General features: G+C 60.2%; 2 protein-coding genes across 3 annotated transcripts; both read right to left on the minus strand.

The window, feature by feature from the left end:
- Positions 1-968: 968 nt before the first annotated feature.
- LOC118757685 (leukocyte immunoglobulin-like receptor subfamily A member 6) lies at positions 969-5,011 on the minus strand. Of its 2 annotated transcripts, none has more exons than XM_036492580.2 (3): positions 4,838-5,011; positions 3,857-4,186; positions 969-1,366 (listed from the first exon to the last, which is right to left on the minus strand). In XM_036492580.2, exons 1-3 carry the CDS (start codon positions 4,839-4,841, stop codon positions 1,245-1,247), a joined length of 456 nt encoding a protein of 151 aa, XP_036348473.2. In that variant the 5' UTR covers positions 4,842-5,011; the 3' UTR covers positions 969-1,244. The 2 variants fall into 2 exon arrangements, with proteins under 2 accessions (XP_036348473.2, XP_058530714.1); XM_058674731.1 differs by lacking the exon at positions 4,838-5,011 and adding an exon at positions 4,299-4,816.
- A 6,107-nt stretch (positions 5,012-11,118) lies between these two features.
- LOC131482168 (leukocyte-associated immunoglobulin-like receptor 2) lies at positions 11,119-17,077 on the minus strand. Its single transcript, XM_058673960.1, has 7 exons — positions 16,848-17,077; positions 16,579-16,614; positions 13,824-14,153; positions 12,172-12,214; positions 12,052-12,128; positions 11,795-11,847; positions 11,119-11,484 (listed from the first exon to the last, which is right to left on the minus strand). The coding sequence occupies exons 1-7, from the start codon at positions 16,879-16,881 to the stop codon at positions 11,353-11,355; spliced, it is 705 nt and encodes a 234-aa protein (XP_058529943.1). The 5' UTR covers positions 16,882-17,077; the 3' UTR covers positions 11,119-11,352.
- Between the last annotated feature and the right edge of the window lie 980 nt (positions 17,078-18,057).

Genomic DNA, 18,057 nt, shown 5'->3' on the forward strand with positions numbered 1-18,057 from the left:
TGACCAAACTCTAAAAAGGCAAGGCTTTCAAAAGAGACACAGACATGAGACTTTTTTCCAAACAGAAGTGTGAGAGCTTGTCATCCTGTACTAGCCTTGCAAGAAAAGTTAGAATTGTTCAAGTTGAAGCAAGAGCCTGCCCCCAGGGTCCCGCGTGGTGGCGCTGCGGGTGAACCCGCTGCCTCCAGGGCTGGCGTCAGAGTGCGGGTCTGAGTCCTGGCGTAGCTGTCTTTTTTCCCCCATTCTAGAAGCAGACTGGAGCCTGTGGGTCACTGCAGACTCTGTTCCTGCAGCTGACCCAGGCTGGCGGCTGACTCCCCGAGTCTGACCTCAGCCCGTGATGACCTGCAGCCACGTGGCCCTCGAGGGAATCCAGCCAACTGGCAAGCTCCCCAGCCGCTACCGGCACCAACCTGCCACCACCAGCGCTGGACGGCAGGTCTACCAAGACGCCCATCTGTAGATCGGTCTTTCCAATAAAAATAAATGTGTAGCAGATACAGAAAACGTAAAGAAATCAAAATTTATCATTACCAGCAAAACAGTCATCAGATCATAATAAGACAGCAAGAAAAGCCTGGAATGAAGGAACCATGACATTTTAATAACCATGTTAAACTGTGAGGGATCAACTTCTCCATCTACAGAACAGCTGAATGAGCTCAAGCAACAAGGGGGCACAACCTCCCGGCATCTTCAGGACACTTGGCTTGGCGTTAAGGACACAAGTCTAAAGGGAAAGCAGAGAGAGCAGGGAAGATGCTGCTCGTATCAGACAAAACAGAAAAACCTGCCTTCAGCGACAGACGCGGTTCTGAGGCGACCCCGCGCTGCGCCTGACAAGGCCCGTTCTGGCAGCCGCTGTCAAGGTCTGGGGCCTGGCGGGAGGAGCATGAGCAGGGGAGCAGAGAGAGGCCGGAGCAGAAAGACGCCCGTGGGGAGGGCAGGAAGACGCCCATGGGGAGGGATGGGGTGAGAGACCATCTCCAGCAAGGCGTGGGCAAGGGGCTGTGGCAAGGGGTAGAGGACGCCCAGCACACCTTGGAGTGCTCAGCAGAAGCCCAGTGTGCCCACGGAGGGCAGGCTGGGGTGTGGGCTGCTGTGTTCCGTCTGGACTCGGCAGGTACCTCCTCTCCTGGCACCCTTGGCAATGCTGCATTGCCAGCAGCCCCCCTCTTTGGGCTCCAGTGCTGCGGGGTCTAAACCCCCCGGAGGGTGCCCTCCAATGTCCACTCTGGACACCTCTACTGGGACTTGCGCTCGCTGTACCAAGCTTCTGCCAGAATGGCTGCCAGGATCAGCAGGACCACCCCGGCCAGGCCCAGGCGGATGCCGTTGGATACCGTGTGCTTCCAGAAGGTAGGCACTGGAAAAAGAGCAGGTCACATGGGACAGTCACCAAGCGGTGGACAGGACGCAGCCCAGCCCAGAGCAGGGCAGGAGCTTGGCCAGAGTCCGACCCCCCAGGCACACCCCGACAGAGTTCCCGGGTGGCTTACCTGCCTGGGGCTGCCTCCACAGCAAGCTCCTGGAGGTCAGGGCAGGGCCGGGCTGGGCAGCAGCTCCTCCCTCCAGGGCCTCCCCAGCCCCGCATGTGACTGTCCCTTCATCGGGAGTCCCTGCCCCCACGCCCACCCCGACCGAGCCCCAGGGCGGGGAAACACACAGCTGCCTTGGATCAGACTCAGACGGATTGTTCAGGAGTAAAGGGGGGTGACGGGAGGCTGGGGGACAAAGGACCCAGAGGTTTCACAGCTGGGTGGTGTCCACCCCCGACTGCAGGAAGCACCGTCCCTGCTCCCCTCAGTGAGGTCTTGGGGCTCCGCCACAGCCCGTCGTGTGGCTGGCCTGGCTCTGGGGTGAAGGCTGCCCCTTCCTCTCCAGGTTCACTTCACCTGCCACCCACACCCCACCCCAGCCTCATCTGGGATGGTGGGGGAGCGGCGGGGGTGGGTGAAGCCTGGACTTGTGCTCAGTGACCCTCCTCTGGCTGTTGGGGGATCTAGGGCTGCGGTGGGACGAGGTTCCTGCGCAGGACTCCTGGCCCCAGAGCTGTCCCAGGAAGCCCACCCCATATGTGGGGTGGAGATTGTTAGAAAGGGTCCCAGAGGCCCCCAACTACACGGGACGGGGTTTGGAGGGATGGGAAGGGTCCTAGTGGCCTCCAAGCCCCCTCCTCCCTGAAGCAAGTTCTATTCAAATAGCAAAGCAGGGGTGAGACTGGGCCCTCCCAGCTGGCCGGCCCAGCAGGTGCAGGTAGGTGGGTGCTCACCCCTGAAAGCTGAGTGGGAGGCAGAGGAGGGGTGGGGGCACCTGGCAATCCTCACCCCCTGAGCACTGAGAGGGAGGCAGAGGAGGGGTGGGGGCACCTGGCCAAGCCTCACCCCCTAAACACTGAGAGGGAGGCAGAGGAGGGGTGGGGGCACCTGGCCAAGCCTCACCCCCTAAACACTGAGAGGGAGGCAGAGGAGGGGTGGGGGCACCTGGCCAAGCCTCAACCCCTGAACACTGACAGGGAGGCAGAGGAGGTGTGGGCAGCCCCTGGCAATCCTCACCCCCTAAACACTGAGAGGGAGGCAGAGGAGGGGTGGGGGCATCTGGCCAAGCCTCACCCCCTAAACACTGAGAAGGAGGCAGAGGAGGTGTGGGGGGCACCTGGCCAAGCCTCACCCCTCTCACCTATCAGGGGCCCTTGCCTGTGCTGAGGAAACACCCTAGAAGTTCAGGGTCTCCCCCCAGTGTGTGTGGAGAGGTCTGTTTCCAGCATGGCCATCTCTGTGGGGTTAATCACAGCTCAACATCGTGTGTGTGTGTGTGTGTGTGTGTGTGTGTGTGTGTGTGTATGCCAGATAGACACGCCGACAGACACGGATATATGAATAGGCAGACACACACTCACAGATTGCACACATGGACACTGCGCACAGACAGGTAGGCACACAGGCACTTGCCCACAGATGGCACTCTCAAGCTGACGCCTCTGCCTGTTGAGCTGGGCGTGGGCTCAGAGCTGAGCTCCCGCTGTCTGTCCTGCATTGCTCCCCCAGCACCCCCAGGCCCCTGGGGCCTTGCTCTGCACCTGTGTTACAGGCGAAGGCACAGGGAGGCACACAGGCAGGACGGAATCGCCCTGGCTCCCACAGGCTCAGCTCGGTGCTCCCCAAGAACGACCATGCCCATGGCATAGACCTGCTGGGCTCTGGCCTGGGCTAACACCGTGGGGCCACAGGGTTAGGATCCTGGAAGCCCGCCCCACCCAGGGCCATGGTACCCGGGTGAGTACCCAGGTTACTGGGGTCCCAGACTGTGGGTAAATGCAGTTGGCACAGCCAGATCTGACCCCGGGCAGCCCAAGTCACAGCAGAGAAGGGACGAGGAGAGACCTCAGCTTCTGGGAAGAACTCCTCCCCACCCCTCCCTTCCTCCCACCCCTTCCCTCCTCCCACACCTCCTCTCCCCTCACTCCTGTCCCCTCACATGGTTAGCTCCATCTCACACCTCACAAAGCAACACACAGCCGTGGGGAAGGGTCTTCCCTTGACCACGCAGCCTGCCCATTGGAGGTGCAGCAGAGCAGGGGACAGAGTGCTGGGCCCCAAGGCTCGGCTCGGTCGGAAGGTCACCCTGAGCTAAAACACGTGCTTCCTGGCAGCGGGTGGGCCCCACCCAGCCAACAGGGCCAGTGTCATGCTGTGTGCAGGTCCCAGGGGAGACCAGGGCTCTAAAGACCCACAGGTGCGAGGCAGAGGGAATGCGTGTATGTCGAGGGAGTAAGGCCGGGCTGTGGGCCAGGCGGGAGAGGCGAGGCTGGGGACAGAGGCCAGCTGCTAGGATGGGCCCAGGGCCTGACACAGACCTGAGGGCAGAGCCGGATCAGGGACGGAGGCCTGGGTGACCTCCTCCGGGGCTACCACCAGCTCCAGCGCTTCACTGTGGTCAGACCAGCCATGTGAAGTAAGGTAGACACAGTGGTACCGCCCGGCCATGCTGGCCTCCACTGGGCCCATGGGGAACCGCGTCTCGGTCTGGTCGGGTGAAGTGCTCCTCTCATCCTTTACCCTGATTCCCTCTTTCACCAGGCGGAAGAGTCTGAACGTTTCAGGGCTCCGGCACACGAAGGTCATGTTCTGCCCCAGGGGGATGGTCAGCCCCGGCTCGGCGGAGATGGACGGCTTGGGCCAGGCCCCTGGAGGAAGCAGACGGGAGCTCAGTGCCCACTTGCAGGAAGCCACCCGTCCCTGCTGTGGGGGCAGATGGGAAGTCACACAGACGTGACCCTGCTGCCTCCACAGCCATACCCACTTCCTCCTTGGAATTGGAGTGTGCTTTTCCAGGTGCAGTTGGGAAGCCCTGGATCACCCTTGTACAGCTGCAAGTCCGTGTGCAGGCCAGCAGGACACAGCTTTGCTGCGGACAGTCCCAGGATGGGAACTTGAAAGGGCAGCAGCTTCGCCTGGAGGGTCTGCCTTTCCTTGTCTTCCAGCCTGGACACAGAGGTGGCAGCCGGAGCAACAGCAGCCACTTTGTATCACCTCAATACTGGCAGCCAGGAGATTCTGCACCTGCTGGAGTGGCTGTGTGGCCTCAGTGGAGTCTGATCAGGGAGGGGGGTGTCTACCAGGAGATGTACAAGCATGTGAGATTTGGTGGTAAAATCTACAGGATGTGACAACTAACTCAAGATGGGGGCAAGGCGAGGGGAAAGCAAGGGTGTGTGGCCTAGGTAGATGACCCAGGAGGAAGTGACGGCGGAACGGTTTGTGGGGCAGTAGCCACTGGCCCATCTGTAACTATTGCCCCGGGCTGCAAGCGCTGGGATCTTACAGACACAACTCACCCATCTGGAAGCGGACGGTCTGGCCCAGGCAGAGTACTGGAAGAGATGCCGCGGTGAGGAAAAGGCCCGCCTCCCACTTTCTCTAAACTGGGGGGTCGGGGTCTGATGCTGGCTGTCTGCCACCCCCACCACCCCACTCAGCGTGACCCAGGAAAGCAGTTGCCTTTCTCTGGAGCGGGAACCAGGCTGGCCAGACGCAGCGCCTCCCGACCACACCTGCCGCATCATCGACCCCCACCACACACTGGACGCTCCCTCTCCGCCCACCTCCCCCCAGACCCCTGCTGGCTGAGGCTCAGTGGTGCCTACAGGGGAGCCCCAGCCCGGGGACAGCACATCCTGGACCAGAAGCAGGGCCTGGGGCTGCCCATTTCCCCCCGTTTGGCGTCTCATGGATCCCTGATACACACACGCCTGGACTCACCAAGGCCGAGAAGCGTGGAACGGGGGGCCATGGTCCTCCCTCTCAGCCTAATCTGTGGTCGCTGATGGAGGATGAGGCTTGAGGAGGAAGCGTGTAGAAGGAACCAACAGGGCCTCCTCTCAGGGCTGGTCACCCAGCGCCCACAGGAAGTGAGGTGGTCCAGGCCCAGCCCCGACTCCAGTGTCCTCCACGGGAGCTCCAGGAAAGCCCTGGTCTCCGCAAAGTGTTGCTAACCAGGGTGAACTCAGGGCCAGACCGAACCCGCAGTGTTAACTTGAGCTAGACACATAGACTGCTTGGAAAATACGTGCTTGCATACAAACGTGTACATGTGTGTACTCAGACCCACACATCGGAGGACAGATCACTCATGGATATAAATGGTGAGCTATGGATCCGTGGGCACATTGGTACGTGGGTAGATGCGTGGAGGACTGACGGATGGTGGGTGGGGAGTACAAATCCTCCTGACGCCTCTGGGGGCCGCACCTGCAGGGCACAGCACACAGTGAGAGGACACAGTGCTGCCTTCTTTTATTGTTATTTTTGATGATTTGTACATGGTTGATCAGGGTGCAGAGGGTCAGGGGCTCCAGGAAAGTGGGTGAGACCAACATTTCCACATTCTCTCTCTCTTTTTTTTAATCTTCCTGTATCTGGGGGGGAAAGGGGAGACAAGGGGAGAAGCCACACCCAGCCTCCCACCCGCCTCCGTATCCTGGGATGGAGGACAGCCACCTGATGCCATCCCAGGGTCCCTGACGTGGGGCACGCTCCAAGGTCCTGCTCAAGAGGTTTAGATAGTTCAACAGTTCTGAATCATTGCTGATCTCGCCACTTCAAGCACGATGAAATCCTTCCAGAATCCAGTGGTTGATATAGTTCACTTTAGAGTCTCCGTTTGCCCAGTTATTCACTGCCAACTCTTGGCTGGAGAGGTTAATCAATTTGTTCTGTCCTCCATCCTCTGTTGTGGTACCAGGTGTCCTCTGCAGACTCCAATGGACTGCCATATCCTCCATGTGCACCTGGATATGCTGTCCACTACTTGCCAATGGGTGCCATTCTCTGACTAGCCATGCCTGCCCCAGTCCTGGTTCTCATGCTTGCCAGTCAGAATGGCAATCCAAGAGGGACGTGCCCACTGTTTCCCTCCTGGGCCACTCCCACTCCTGGACCTTGCACTCTCCAGGTGGTTCTGCAGTTTGACAGAATTTGCTCCTTGTGCCAGCCTCTGCCAGCTGATGTTGCTGCAAAGCCCAACCAACCCACACCCACCCTGGCTTGTGTATGCACCAGTAAGAGCAGTCAACCCAGCCTGGCTTTCCCCTGATCCAGCTCACATGCGGGTCAACAGGTGTTGCAGCCCTGCCTGGCTTGGTCTGCTCCCATCCCAGCTCTCAGGCTCTCCAGGGGCGTGGTGGTCCAGCAGGGGAGCCCCACATAGCCTCCCTTCCAGGTTCACCCCCTCACGCTCGGTCTCACGTGTGCTGGTTGAACACTGTAGCCTGGTCTAGCATGGCCCAGCTCATCTCGGCATTTGTCAGTGGGTGCTGTAGCCTGGCTGGGCCTGGCCCACCCCCAATTCCAGCTCACGCTGGTGGGGGCTGCAGTCTAGCCCAGCCCAGCCGCCCCCCAATCCTGGCCCTCATGTGAACTGGCTCGTGTTGCAGCCCGACCAGACGCAACCCATACTCTCTTCTGGTGCTCGGATTCACCAAGGGATGATATGAACTGGCCCAGCCTGGTTCGTCCCTGACCTGAGCCAAACGTATGCTGCTGGGTACCATTCCCTGGCCTGCTCTGGGCTGCTCCCTATTATGGTTCTTGTGCTTACCTGCAGGGACTGTGTCCTGACAGAGGAGTTGCCCGAGCTCCTCCATCAGAACCTCGCCCAGTGCCAGATCCCGCTCACATCAGTGGATCCATGGGCCAGCCCTACTTAGTCCACCTGCTGTCCCAGTGGCCTTCCCTGACTGGCCTTCACCTATTTCAGTTTTTACTGATGGTGTTACAGCCCAGCCAAGCCTGGCCCACACCCAGACACAGCTCACACTTGGCTCAGCAGGGGCAGAAACCTAGCCCAGCCAGCCCTACACCCACTCAGGTTCTCATGAGCACCAGTGGTGCTGTAGCCTGGCCCAGTCTGGTGCACCCCAGCACAGTCCGCACTTGTGCCAAGGGACACTGCAGCCATGTCCAGACCTGCCACAGCCCCTACTCTGGCCCAGTGGGAACCACAACCTACCCAGGGTGTCCCTTTAGCTCCCCAACCAGGCCTGCTCCCAGCCACAGATCTCACACATGCCAGTGGTTGCCTGACCCAGGTTGGCATAGTCCCTCCCCTGCCTTGGTCTTTGCCTTTGGATGCTGTAGCCTGGCCTGGCCCAGCCGGCCCCCAGTCCCAACTCTCGCTGGAATGTGCTGAAATCTGGCCCTGCTAGTCTGCTCCCATCCCTGGCTCATGGAAACCTGTAGGTGTGACAGCCTAGCCCAGCATGACCTGCTTTCCAGCCTGGCCTCTGCACTTGACAGTGAGCTAAGTTAAGGTTTGCTAGGCCCTGCCTGGTCCGCCCCCTTCTAAAACCAACCCACACACTTGCCAACAGATGGAGCTACCTTGCCCAGTTTGCCTGACCCTCAAGTCTGGACCACATGCTCACCAGTGGGAGCTATGACCCCGCAGGGGAGCTTCCCAGGCTCCCCCACCTGGTTCAGTCCCAGACCCAGATCTCATATGCTCCAGCAGGTGCTAGGCCCTTGTGCGGCACAGCCTGCCCCTCCATTTTGGCCCTTGTATGGGCTGATGAATGTTGTGGCTCGGCTCACCCCACATCCTGTTTTAGTATGCACATGCAGGTGCTGCAACCTGGACCTGCCCAGTCTATTCACGGCCCCGCACCCGTGAGTGTTAGAGGGTTCCATAATCACACCTAGTTCAGCCCATCACCACCCCAACTCTTTTTTTTTAAATTTATTTTATTTTTATTAGAAAGTCAGATATAGAGAGGAAGAGAGACAGAGAGGAAGATCTTCCATCTGTTGATTCACTCCCCAAGCGGCCACAGTGGCTGGAATTGAGCCGATCCGAAGCCAGGGTATAGATCCTCTTCTGGGTCTCCCAACATGAGTGCAGGGTCCCAAGGCTCTGGGCCATTCTTGACTGCTTCCCCAGGCCACAAGCAGGGAGCTGGATGGGAAGCTTCCACCAGGATTAGAACTGGAGCCCATATGGTATCCCGGCACATTCAAGGTGAGAACTTTAGCTGCTAGGCTACTGCACCAGGTCCCACCCCAACTCAAGCTAACCAGTGGGAACTGTATTTCCACGGGGTTGGGCCCACTTATCCCCTGCAGAATCTACCCATGGACCTGGTTCTCTCGCATGCTGGTTTGTGTCATGGCCCTGCCTAATGTGACCAGTCCCTATTCTGACACTCAGTCAGGTACTGGGATCTAGCCCCACTAGACAGGCCCTCAGCCCTAGCTTTTGTGTGGGCTGGCGTGTGGCGGTCAGCGATGCTCTGAGCTAACAAGCCCATCTCAGGACTCCCATGGGGGCTGGTGGATCAGTCTGTCCTGTACAGATCTTCCAGTCTCTCTCCTGCAAACCACCAGGTCTCAGTCCCCTCGCTCACCTGCAAGTACGGTGGCCCTGTTGTTGGGAGTCCCTCAGGATTCATTCCTTTCCTACATGTATGGTGGCCTTACCCATGGACATCCCTAGGCAGTAATTCCTCGCCCCCAAGTCCCCAGAGCTCATCAGCGGGCAGCCAGCGGGTGAAGCCCGGTGCTGAAAGGTGCTCTGTCCAGCTCCACAGTGCTGCTGTCCTCCCTGCGCCCTGGGCAGCTGTCCCCAGGTCAGCCATGGGGCTCTGTCCTTGCCTGTCGCAACATCCCGGGTGCCTGGCTGTGGCTCTGGGCGGGCCCGGCTCTGTCGTCTGGCTCCAGCAAGGCTTTGTTGTGAGGGGCTGTTCCGTCTCAGCCTGGGCCTAGGCTTGCCAGGTGCCCTCCTCCAGGCACACGGCCCTATCGCTGGCCTGGGTGTCTGTGAAATACACAGGTCCCTCCATCCCACCTGGCCACCTCCTTCAGCTGGCCCCAGGGTCCAGGTACTGTCCATGCATCTGTGCAGCCCCACCCTGGAGCCTCGCAGGAAGCTGCCCAGCACTGGCCAGGGTGACAGAGGGAGACAGAGAATGTGCAAGAATCTCAGGCATGGAGCAGACAGTGGAGCAAGCAGGTGGACGGCTGGAGGAATCACACTCCACTCTTAACACGGAGTCCCACTATAAATCAGAGTTGGAGAGGTCGCAGAATCCCACCGGATGGAGGCTCAAAGCTGTGACCCCGGGGCCTCCACTCCCTCCCTCAGAACTGGCCAACGTTGGAGGCCCAGGAGGCCAGCTGTGGGGGCAGCTGTGGGGTCCTGCAGGCTGTGGGGCTCATTCTGGTTAAAGGCCCACAGGGCAGCTGGCTGAGCTCTTGCATTCTTCAGATGAATAAGAACATGTTGAAATCCCTGCTTCGTAACAGGCATGCGGACTTTCCCCATTATTTTGTTTGAGATCCTTTGTCAAAAAACGGCAAGTAACACTACACAAAGATAGTTTTTGTTGTTACTAAGAATGTACTTTTTTAAAGAAATGTACAGGTAGGGGTTCTTCAAGGTTCCCCTGACTAGGCCATAGCACCTGGAGCCAGTTCACACGAGAGCCAGGGCTGGGGACGGGACTGATCAGGCAGCTGTGCCCATTGGTACGTGGGTTGGCTGTGCAGGGGGCAGACTGAGCCTGACCCTGCACCAGCTGGCACACGTGAGAGCAAGGTCTGAGGACTTCTGAGCTCTCCCACTGACTGCTACACTGGGTCCCCGACCTCAGGGAAATCACAGACATGTGGTCTGATCCTGGAGCACGTGTTGCAGCCCTGGGCCACCTCGCAAGAAGGAGAGCACACCCAGGTAAACAGGAAAGACAGCCAGCTCATCTAAGCCAACAGCAGACTTCCAGTAGCTCCTCAAAAGATGGAAAGCTGGGTTCTGCAGCCAGCACCCAGGTCTGTGGGCACACGGAGGTAGATACGGGCAGCCAACAGGCCTCAGAAAGACATGGCACCTCTGTTGTGACCACGTGACAATCTTCCAGAACAATAGAGACCACTTAAGCAACACCCCCGGGACGCTCTTCCTCACATCTGCCTGTCCCCAGGCACCAACATAGTGGGACAGCGAGGAGTGACACACCTTTCTGCCCGGGACACAGGAGGGAAATAAACAGTTATCTCACACGCCTCCCTCTCCATCCCAGCGGGAATCACAGCCCCACGTGGTTCTGCAACCCCTTCCTCTTTGTAATAAATATTAAAATAAAAACAATTTTAAAAGAGAAAAGTACAAATTACCCAAATTGATCACGATGGCACACCCTCCCCCCTAGAGGTCAGCTGAGGTAAGTGCCCTGGCCAGGCATGGTGGGCCCAGAGCTCTCTGGACACATGCAGGAGACATGTGCACATGTGTCCACACTGTGGGGTGTGTCTACGCTGCATGTGGGTGCCTGTGTGTGGATAGGCGGGGCACCCCTCCACGCCACCTCGTCCAGCCTGGACACTGCCCCCATCAGGACCCACTGAGTGAGGTCAGTGGTGGGCAGGGTGCTGGCGATGGATGTGCTCAAGCCCCCTCTCGGCTTCCAGCACAGCAGGGACTTGGGGGGGCTCGCAGGGACCTCTGTCCAGACCCCACAACGTATTTATTGATGCACCAAGTAGAGCTTGAGCCAGAGCTGGGAGCAGCCGGACTCTGAGGTCAGCTGACAGAGCGAGCAGGTCCTGGGTGGCTGGGGCTCACAGCAGGGCTCTGAGGGTAGCCAGGAGAAGGCAGCACTGCCCAGAGTCCCCTGAGCCCCAGCAGGGTCCTTGTAGCAGCCAGGCAGTGACACCTGGGCCTCCGGAAGCAGCCGAGCAGCAGCAGACTGAGGTGCCTGGTCAGGGAGCCTCCGAGGCGCGTCTTGCTGACGTCCGCCTCCACACGCCTGCCCACATGGGCCACCTCAGCGGCCTCAGACACATGAACCTTGTGGGCACAGGGTCAGCATCCAGCAAGGGTCGCATACGTGCTGGATTCGGCTGAGGGTTCCATGGGCGGGGCCGCCCTCTGCATGAGTGCCCGCTGGTCCAGCTGAGCGTAGGTCACATCCTGGCCACTGCCTGCTGCCAGGACCTGAGGGAGAGGGCCCTGGCCAGTCAGGGGAGGTGAAGACAGGGCCCCCCACTCCTGGACCACCGGCCCCCACAGGGCGTTTGTTGCCTGCTGGCCTGTGACCCACGAGGACTTCCCAGGTGGGGCTTCTGTGGACAGGGCTGGGGCAGCACTGTGAGTGGACTAGGGCGGGCAGTGTCAGGGGGTGACACCGTGGACTGGGAGGGGCAGTGGGGGCGGCACCGTGGACGGGGAGGGGCAGTGGGGGGCGGCAGCGTGGGCGGGCCGGGGGGATTGGGATGAAGCTCCTCCCTGGGCAGCGGACACTCACAGTCGGATCCACCTGTGCGTCCTTCCCAGCAAGCCTGTCAACCTTGGCGTTGTCTAGACAGGAAAGGACAGTGCGGTGAGTTCTCCAGGGTAGAGGTCAGGAGGAAGGTCTTCCTGAACCTCAGCTTTTGCCTTTATCCCACAGCTCATCTGGAATCTCTTGGAAGGTTCCAGAACTTCCTCTTCCCCTGCTGAGACCCCCCCCCCCCCGCTGCCCCACTTCTCCCACTCCAGACCAGTCCTCCCGCTGCCCTCTACCTGGTGTCGTCTCTAAGTCCTCCATGTTCCTGCTGAGCCTGCAGGCAGAGAATACGAAGCGCTGAGGGCGGCCGGGCGCGGGGACCAGGGCTGGGGGCAGGGCTGTGCCAGGGACCTCACCTCTCCTGCGGTTTCCATCCTTCACCTTTGCTGCTTGGGGACCCTAAGGATAGTGGGGGACTGGGTTAGAGGGGTGCATCCCGGCACCCTCACAGACCACCCACACCCCGGACCTACCGTGCTTTGTCTGATTGTGGCGATGGAGGCAGAAGAGAAGCAGCAGGAGGAAGGCCAGCAGCAAGGCCGCGGCAACGCCCGTGACGACATACAGCAGCCCTGGGCCCGGGACAGGCACTGGGGCAGACGTGCCTAGAGAGGGACGGGCCTCAGCGGCTGGTTCTCACGGCACCCCTCACCTCTGAGCTAACACACTCCACTTCCCATCCAGCTCTCCGCTTGTGGCCTGGCAAGGCAGCTGGGGCTGACCCAAGTCCTCGGGACCCTGCACCCGTGTGGGGACCCAGATGGAAGCCTGGGCTCCTGGCTTTGGGCTGGCTCAGCTCTGGCTGTTCGTCAGCACATGGAAGATGGCTCACTCTCCTCCCTCCCTCTGTTTTATTTATTTATTTTTGTGTCAAAGGCAGAATGACAGAGAAGGGAAGGAGAGAGAACAGAGAATATGTATATCTGATGGGTCACTGCCCAGGCAACCAAAGCCAGGAGCCAGGAGCCTCTTCCAGGTCTCCCACGCAGGTGCAGGGTCCCAAGGCTTTGGGCCGTCCTCAATTGCTTTCCCAGGCCACAGGCAGGGAGCTGGTGGGGAAGCAGGGCTGCCGGGATTAGAACCAGTGCCCATGTGGGATGCCATTGCTGCAGACAGCAGCGTAACCTACCATCCCACAATGCTGACTCCCACTTTTTGGCTTTTCAAGTAGATGGAAATAAATGACATTTTCTCAGAATTCAAACCCTGTCTCACTGGCCACACTTCCTGGGCTCAGTGGTCACTGGTGCTGATGGCACCTGCTGTGGGCAGCACCTGCCCTTCGCACAGGAAGCTGCGCTGGACAACACTGCCCACCATGCCTGTGGGCAGGAAGGGGGAGCAGGACCCCCCCACACACACTTGCTGGCTTCCTCTGGAGCCCCCTGACCGCCGTCCCGCCCAGCACAGCCATCTATGTCTGACTCCTCCTCCCCTCACAGCAGTCCCCCACCCCGCAGGAACTTGGACCTGCCCTGCTGCCCGAGGGCCCGCAGCCAGCCTGCCTGGGCCTGGGTGCCCTCCACCCTCCAGGCCCTCGCCACCTCCCTCCTACAGGCGCTGAGCATTGGGGCCTGCCCTCCCTCCCTATGTCCTCCCGGAGCTGGATGGGCAAGACTCCACAGACAGGGCAAGAAGGCCCGAGAGCTTAGCTCAGGGCTGCCTGGCCCACCCCACGCATGCTGGTCCTGGTCTGCCCCTGGCGTCCATGCAAGAAGCACATCTGGCCAGCGGTGGGCCCGGACAAGGGCCTGGCTCTTGGAGACACAGGGCAGGGGGAGGGAGCCAGGGAAGAGACCCTGCCCCAATTTGCTGGGGGTAGTGGGGAGAGTGGGCCTCCATTCCCTCTGCCCAGCCAGAGTGTGGGGCAGAACGTGTGTGTGTGTGTGTGTGTGTGTGTGTGTGTGTGTGTGTGCAGGGCAGGGAGGAGGAGTGTCTGGGGGCCAGGGCATGGCAGAAACCAGGGACAGAGGGAGGCCCTAGGATGGGCCCAGGGCCTGACACAGACCTGAGGGCACAGCCGAGTCGGGGTCGGAGGCCTGGGTGACCTCCTCCGGGGCTACCACCAGCTCCAGCGCTTCACTGTAGTCAGACCAGACATGTGAAGTAAGGTAGACACAGCTGTACCGCCCGGCCATGCTGGCCTCCACTGGGCCCATGGGGAACCGCATCTCGGTCTGGTTGAGTGAAGTGTTCTTCTCATCCTTCACCTTGATTCCCTCTTTCTGCAGGCGGAAGAGGCTGAACGTTTCAGGACTCCGGCACACAAAGGTCATGTTCTGCCCCAGGGGGATGGTCAGCCCCGGCTCGGCGGAGATGGATGGCTTGGACCAGGCCCCTGGAGGAATCAGACAGGATCCCAGTACCTGCTCAGAGCAGCCACACCACCAAGCTCCGTTTCCACGGACAGAGGTTTTCTAAGCAACAGCACTGCTATGCATTCTCCTCACAGCCCCAATTACAGCATCGCAGCCACTGCTGGGGGCACATCCCACCTGCCGCTGTGGTCACCCCGGCTTTGACGGCAAGGACCCCAAGGCAGCCCCACCTTGGGCCTTGGTCTGAGCCTTCTGGGGGTATCACAGTTTGGGATGGCCAGGTCATCTTGGGGGGACAGGGAAGCATGGAGTGTGCAGGGGTCAGGAGTGACCTTGGCTGGAGCAGCAGGTGGTTGGCCCATCCAGGGGACCCCTGAGTGCAGGCAATGGGCCAGGCAGATCCCGCTGCGGGCAGCTCCCCTGTGGGGCGTGGGGTTTCTCTCTGTGTCCTCCACTCCTGCCCAGCCTCCTCTTCCCCGTCCAGGCGGGGTGGAGGATGGGGGCGGGCTGGGCCGGAAGGTCCGAAACAGGAAGGCCGTGCCACAGCCAGCAAAGCCCCCGCTACAAGCAGACACTCAGTGCACACATTTGTGCGTCGGTCCTTGGTTTTCCTGAGTGACAGACATGATCAGTGACAGCGATGGTGTCACTCTGCATCCCGCAAAACGTGCTGTCACCCCACGTCCACCAGACATGACACGGCACATGTTCACACACACACGAGGAAGGCAGCCACGGGACGGCTCAGTCGCGTCCCTCCACGCGCTCACTCACCGTTTGCAGGCAGCAGAGCGGTTTCCCGGCACGCGGTGCCCGCTCCTCGCGTGCGGTGCCGTGGCTCTCACAGCCAGGCCCTCCTGACTCACTGAACCTCGGCGGCCCGTGACCAGCATTCTGAGCCCCCCCCTCCATCTGTGCTTTCTGCCCTCGTGCGGGGATGTTGGTTGTCCATGTTCAAGGCCCCACAAACACCAGGCACACAGCCACCACCTGCCTTCTTGGGGGTGTCAATGGAGTCACCCCATCCACCCCCAACTCTGCTAAATGCCTTGGGGCGCTGCCTGGGGAGGCAGGGCAGAGGCAAGGGGCAACCCTATTACCCCTGGGAGCAGGCAGAGGGGGCGGCTGTAAGCTTGTAAGGAGGATGGGATGAGAGATCTGGGGTGTGCCATGGGACCACAGCTAATGAGCGGGGCTCAGCCACTGCATAGCGTGTGCCTGCTTAAGGCAAGCCAGCACGCTGCACGGTGTCAGGTACACAGGCCTGGCCGGTCGGGCACCCACAGCCCACAGCAGGGGGCCTGGATCCACTCCTGCCTCCCGCTCCTCACTCCACACAGACCCCGGCGCACAGCTCAGGTGCCCGGGCTCCAACCACCTGCCTGGACTCCTGGCTTTACCCTGGCCAGGGGCCCCTGCAGGTCTTTGTGGGAATTAGCAGGTGGGATCTCTCCTCTCCAGCCCCATTTTTCTGATTTTCATTGAGTTGACTAATTATCGTGTGAGGAGGTGCAGGGCTGAGCAGAGCAGGTGTCTCTGAGCAAGTGAAAGCAGACACAGCATTGGTGGACACAGCTTCGCTCGCTGGCAGACACAGCAACGGGCGACAGGATGTGGCGGGGGCTGGCAGAAGTCCATCAGGCTGAGAGGGCCAGGCAAGAGTGGAAAGAAGTTTCAAGACAGAGGGTTCAGCTCGTGGAAGGAGAAGCCAGCCTGCAGGTTATTCTGCCAGCAACAGTCCACAGGTGCTGAGGGCCACCGGGGCAGAGGCCGTGGAAGCGACAGCAGCTGTGGACAGGCCAGGGCTGTGTGCAGGGCAGCGGGGAGAAGCAGTTGAGAGGGGAGGCCAGGCTTGGGAACCTGCAGGGTGGGGAGCAAGAGGGGACCAGGATGACAGCTCAGGCCAGCCAAGACCTTGCTGGGTTTGGGGGAGGGGGCAGCTCTGGGGTCAGCCTCGGTCACGTGGGATCAGAAATGTGTTTGTGGAACTCTACATCAAAGTGACACTTGCCCTGGCATGCTGCCTGCAACATGTTCACGTGGCCCCGAGGCCTGCCACACAGCGCAGGGACCACAGCTGACGCACTCAGACGTCTCAAAACTGCTAAGCTTCTACGTGTCCCCGCCACAAAAAACAGCAGCAAGTTCACTGGCCTGAATTAACTAGTCCACAAAACACTGCACCCCATACGCAGGCACACCACGATTCGTCAGTAACTTTTAAAAGTTTTAGGAGGTGACAAATGAGGTAGAGACACCCAAATGGGGTTTTTGGAATTTGGGGTGCAGGGAGGTCCACAGAAAATACACATCAGGAGATTCATGCAGGCTAGGTGTGAATTTCCACAACATTTTTTGGTACCAAAATAAACACCTCTTTCAGTCCCGCTGGACTGGTGTCCGGTCTCCCTCCCAAGCCCCACCCTGGCTGCCCAAGGCACTCACCTGACAGCTGGTGGATCAGCTGGCCCAAGCACAGCCCTGCAAAGGAAGGGTCTCTGAGGGGGACACCGTGCTGGGCTACCCCTCACGGGGAGCCCCACAACTCCCCATTACCATCTGAACTCGGCCTGGGTCCATGCTGGCCCTGTCCCAACTCCAGGACTAGGGCTGGGGGAGGGCGAAGGGGCAGCCAGGGCACCCCAGAGTCTCCTGGACTGGAGGAGGCCTCAGCCCTTCCCCCTATCCCCACCGGGCCTTCCCGCAGGACTTACCGAGGCCCAGGAGGATGGCGGGCTGAGGGGTCATGGCTGCAGGCAGAGTGCTGGCCGCGTCCCAGGTTTTAGCACTACCAGCTCCCTCCGAGAGGAGGGGCAGCCGTCCTCTTCCTCCCCTCTCCCTGCTGACTAGATTTCTGGAGAGGCCTCCTGTGTACACGCTCCCAGCAGACCCAGCTCGGCCCCAAGGTGTCCACCTTGCTCTGAATCCATGGGATAAGGTAGTGTGAAGGGTTCGCACCCTCTGCTCTGGGGCGGGGCGTTGTGACAAAATGTTCATTTCCTCATGATTAAAGTAGAAGCAGAACATCCGCTTGCAAGTGCTGATGGTGTAGGTCTGCGGTGGGAAGCAGCAGGCGGGCAGCACGCTGGACCCAGTGCTAGTACCTGGTGCTAGTACCCGGTACAGCCAGCAGGTGGGCAGCATGCTGGACCCAGTGCTATTACCTGGTGCTAGTAGCCGGTGCAGCCAGCAGGCAGCACACTGGACCCAGTGCTAGTACCCAGTGCTAGTACCCGGTGCAGCCAGCAGGCGGGCAGCATGCTGGACCCAGTGCTAGTACCTGGTGCTAGTACCCAGTACAGCCAGCAGGCGGGCAGCACGCTGGACCCAGTGCTAGTAACCGGTATAGTCAGCAGGCGGGCAGCACGCTGGACCCAGTGCTAGTACCCGCTATAGTCAGCAGGCGGGCAGCACGCTGGACCCAGTGCTAGTACCCAGTGCTAGTACCCGGTGCGGCCAGCAGGCAGGCAGCACACTGGACCCAGTACTAGTACCCAGTGCTAGTACCTGAAGCAGCCAGTAGGCAGCACACTGGACCCAGTGCTAGTACCCAGTGCTAGTACCCAGTGCTAGTACCCAGTGCAGCCAGCAGGCAGGCAGCACACTGGACCCAGTGCTAGTACCCAGTGCTAGTACCCAGTGCTAGTACCCGGTACAGCCAGCAGGCAGCACACTGGACCCAGTGCTAGTACCCGGGCAGCAGACTCCTCCCCAGGGTGGGCTGAGGGCCCTTCTCAGGTGCCCCACGGGCAGCTCCGGGAAGAAGGGTGTGGCCAGAGGGGCTGCCGTTCACTTGGGCAGGACGTTGGAGGACTCAGACACCAGCTTCCCGTCACAGATCTCAATCCTTTCTTCACCACCATGGCCTTGCAGGTGATGGAGCTGTAGTCCCCGCCAGGGCCAAAGCCGGACTAGAAGCTGAGG

This window comes from Ochotona princeps, chromosome 16 (genome assembly GCF_030435755.1).
Source record: "Ochotona princeps isolate mOchPri1 chromosome 16, mOchPri1.hap1, whole genome shotgun sequence".
Taxonomy (NCBI): Eukaryota; Metazoa; Chordata; class Mammalia; order Lagomorpha; family Ochotonidae; genus Ochotona; species Ochotona princeps.

What these genes read in the sequence shown, in the direction of transcription:
- LOC118757685 (XM_036492580.2), bottom strand. An exon ending in TGATCCGGCTCTGCCCTCAG is followed by an intron (nt 1,367 to 3,856) that starts GTCTGTGTCAGG and finishes CTCTTTTTCCAG; the next exon opens with TGCCTACCTTCTGGAAGCAC.
- LOC131482168 (XM_058673960.1), bottom strand. Translation starts at nt 16,881, where the DNA reads ATGACCCCTCAGCCCGCCATCCTCCTGGGCCTCG. An exon ending in CGCCATCCTCCTGGGCCTCG is followed by an intron (nt 16,615 to 16,847) that starts GTAAGTCCTGCG and finishes CTTCCTTTGCAG; the next exon opens with GGCTGTGCTTGGGCCAGCTG. An exon ending in ACGCACAGGTGGATCCGACT is followed by an intron (nt 11,485 to 11,794) that starts GTGAGTGTCCGC and finishes CCTCTCCCTCAG; the next exon opens with GTCCTGGCAGCAGGCAGTGG.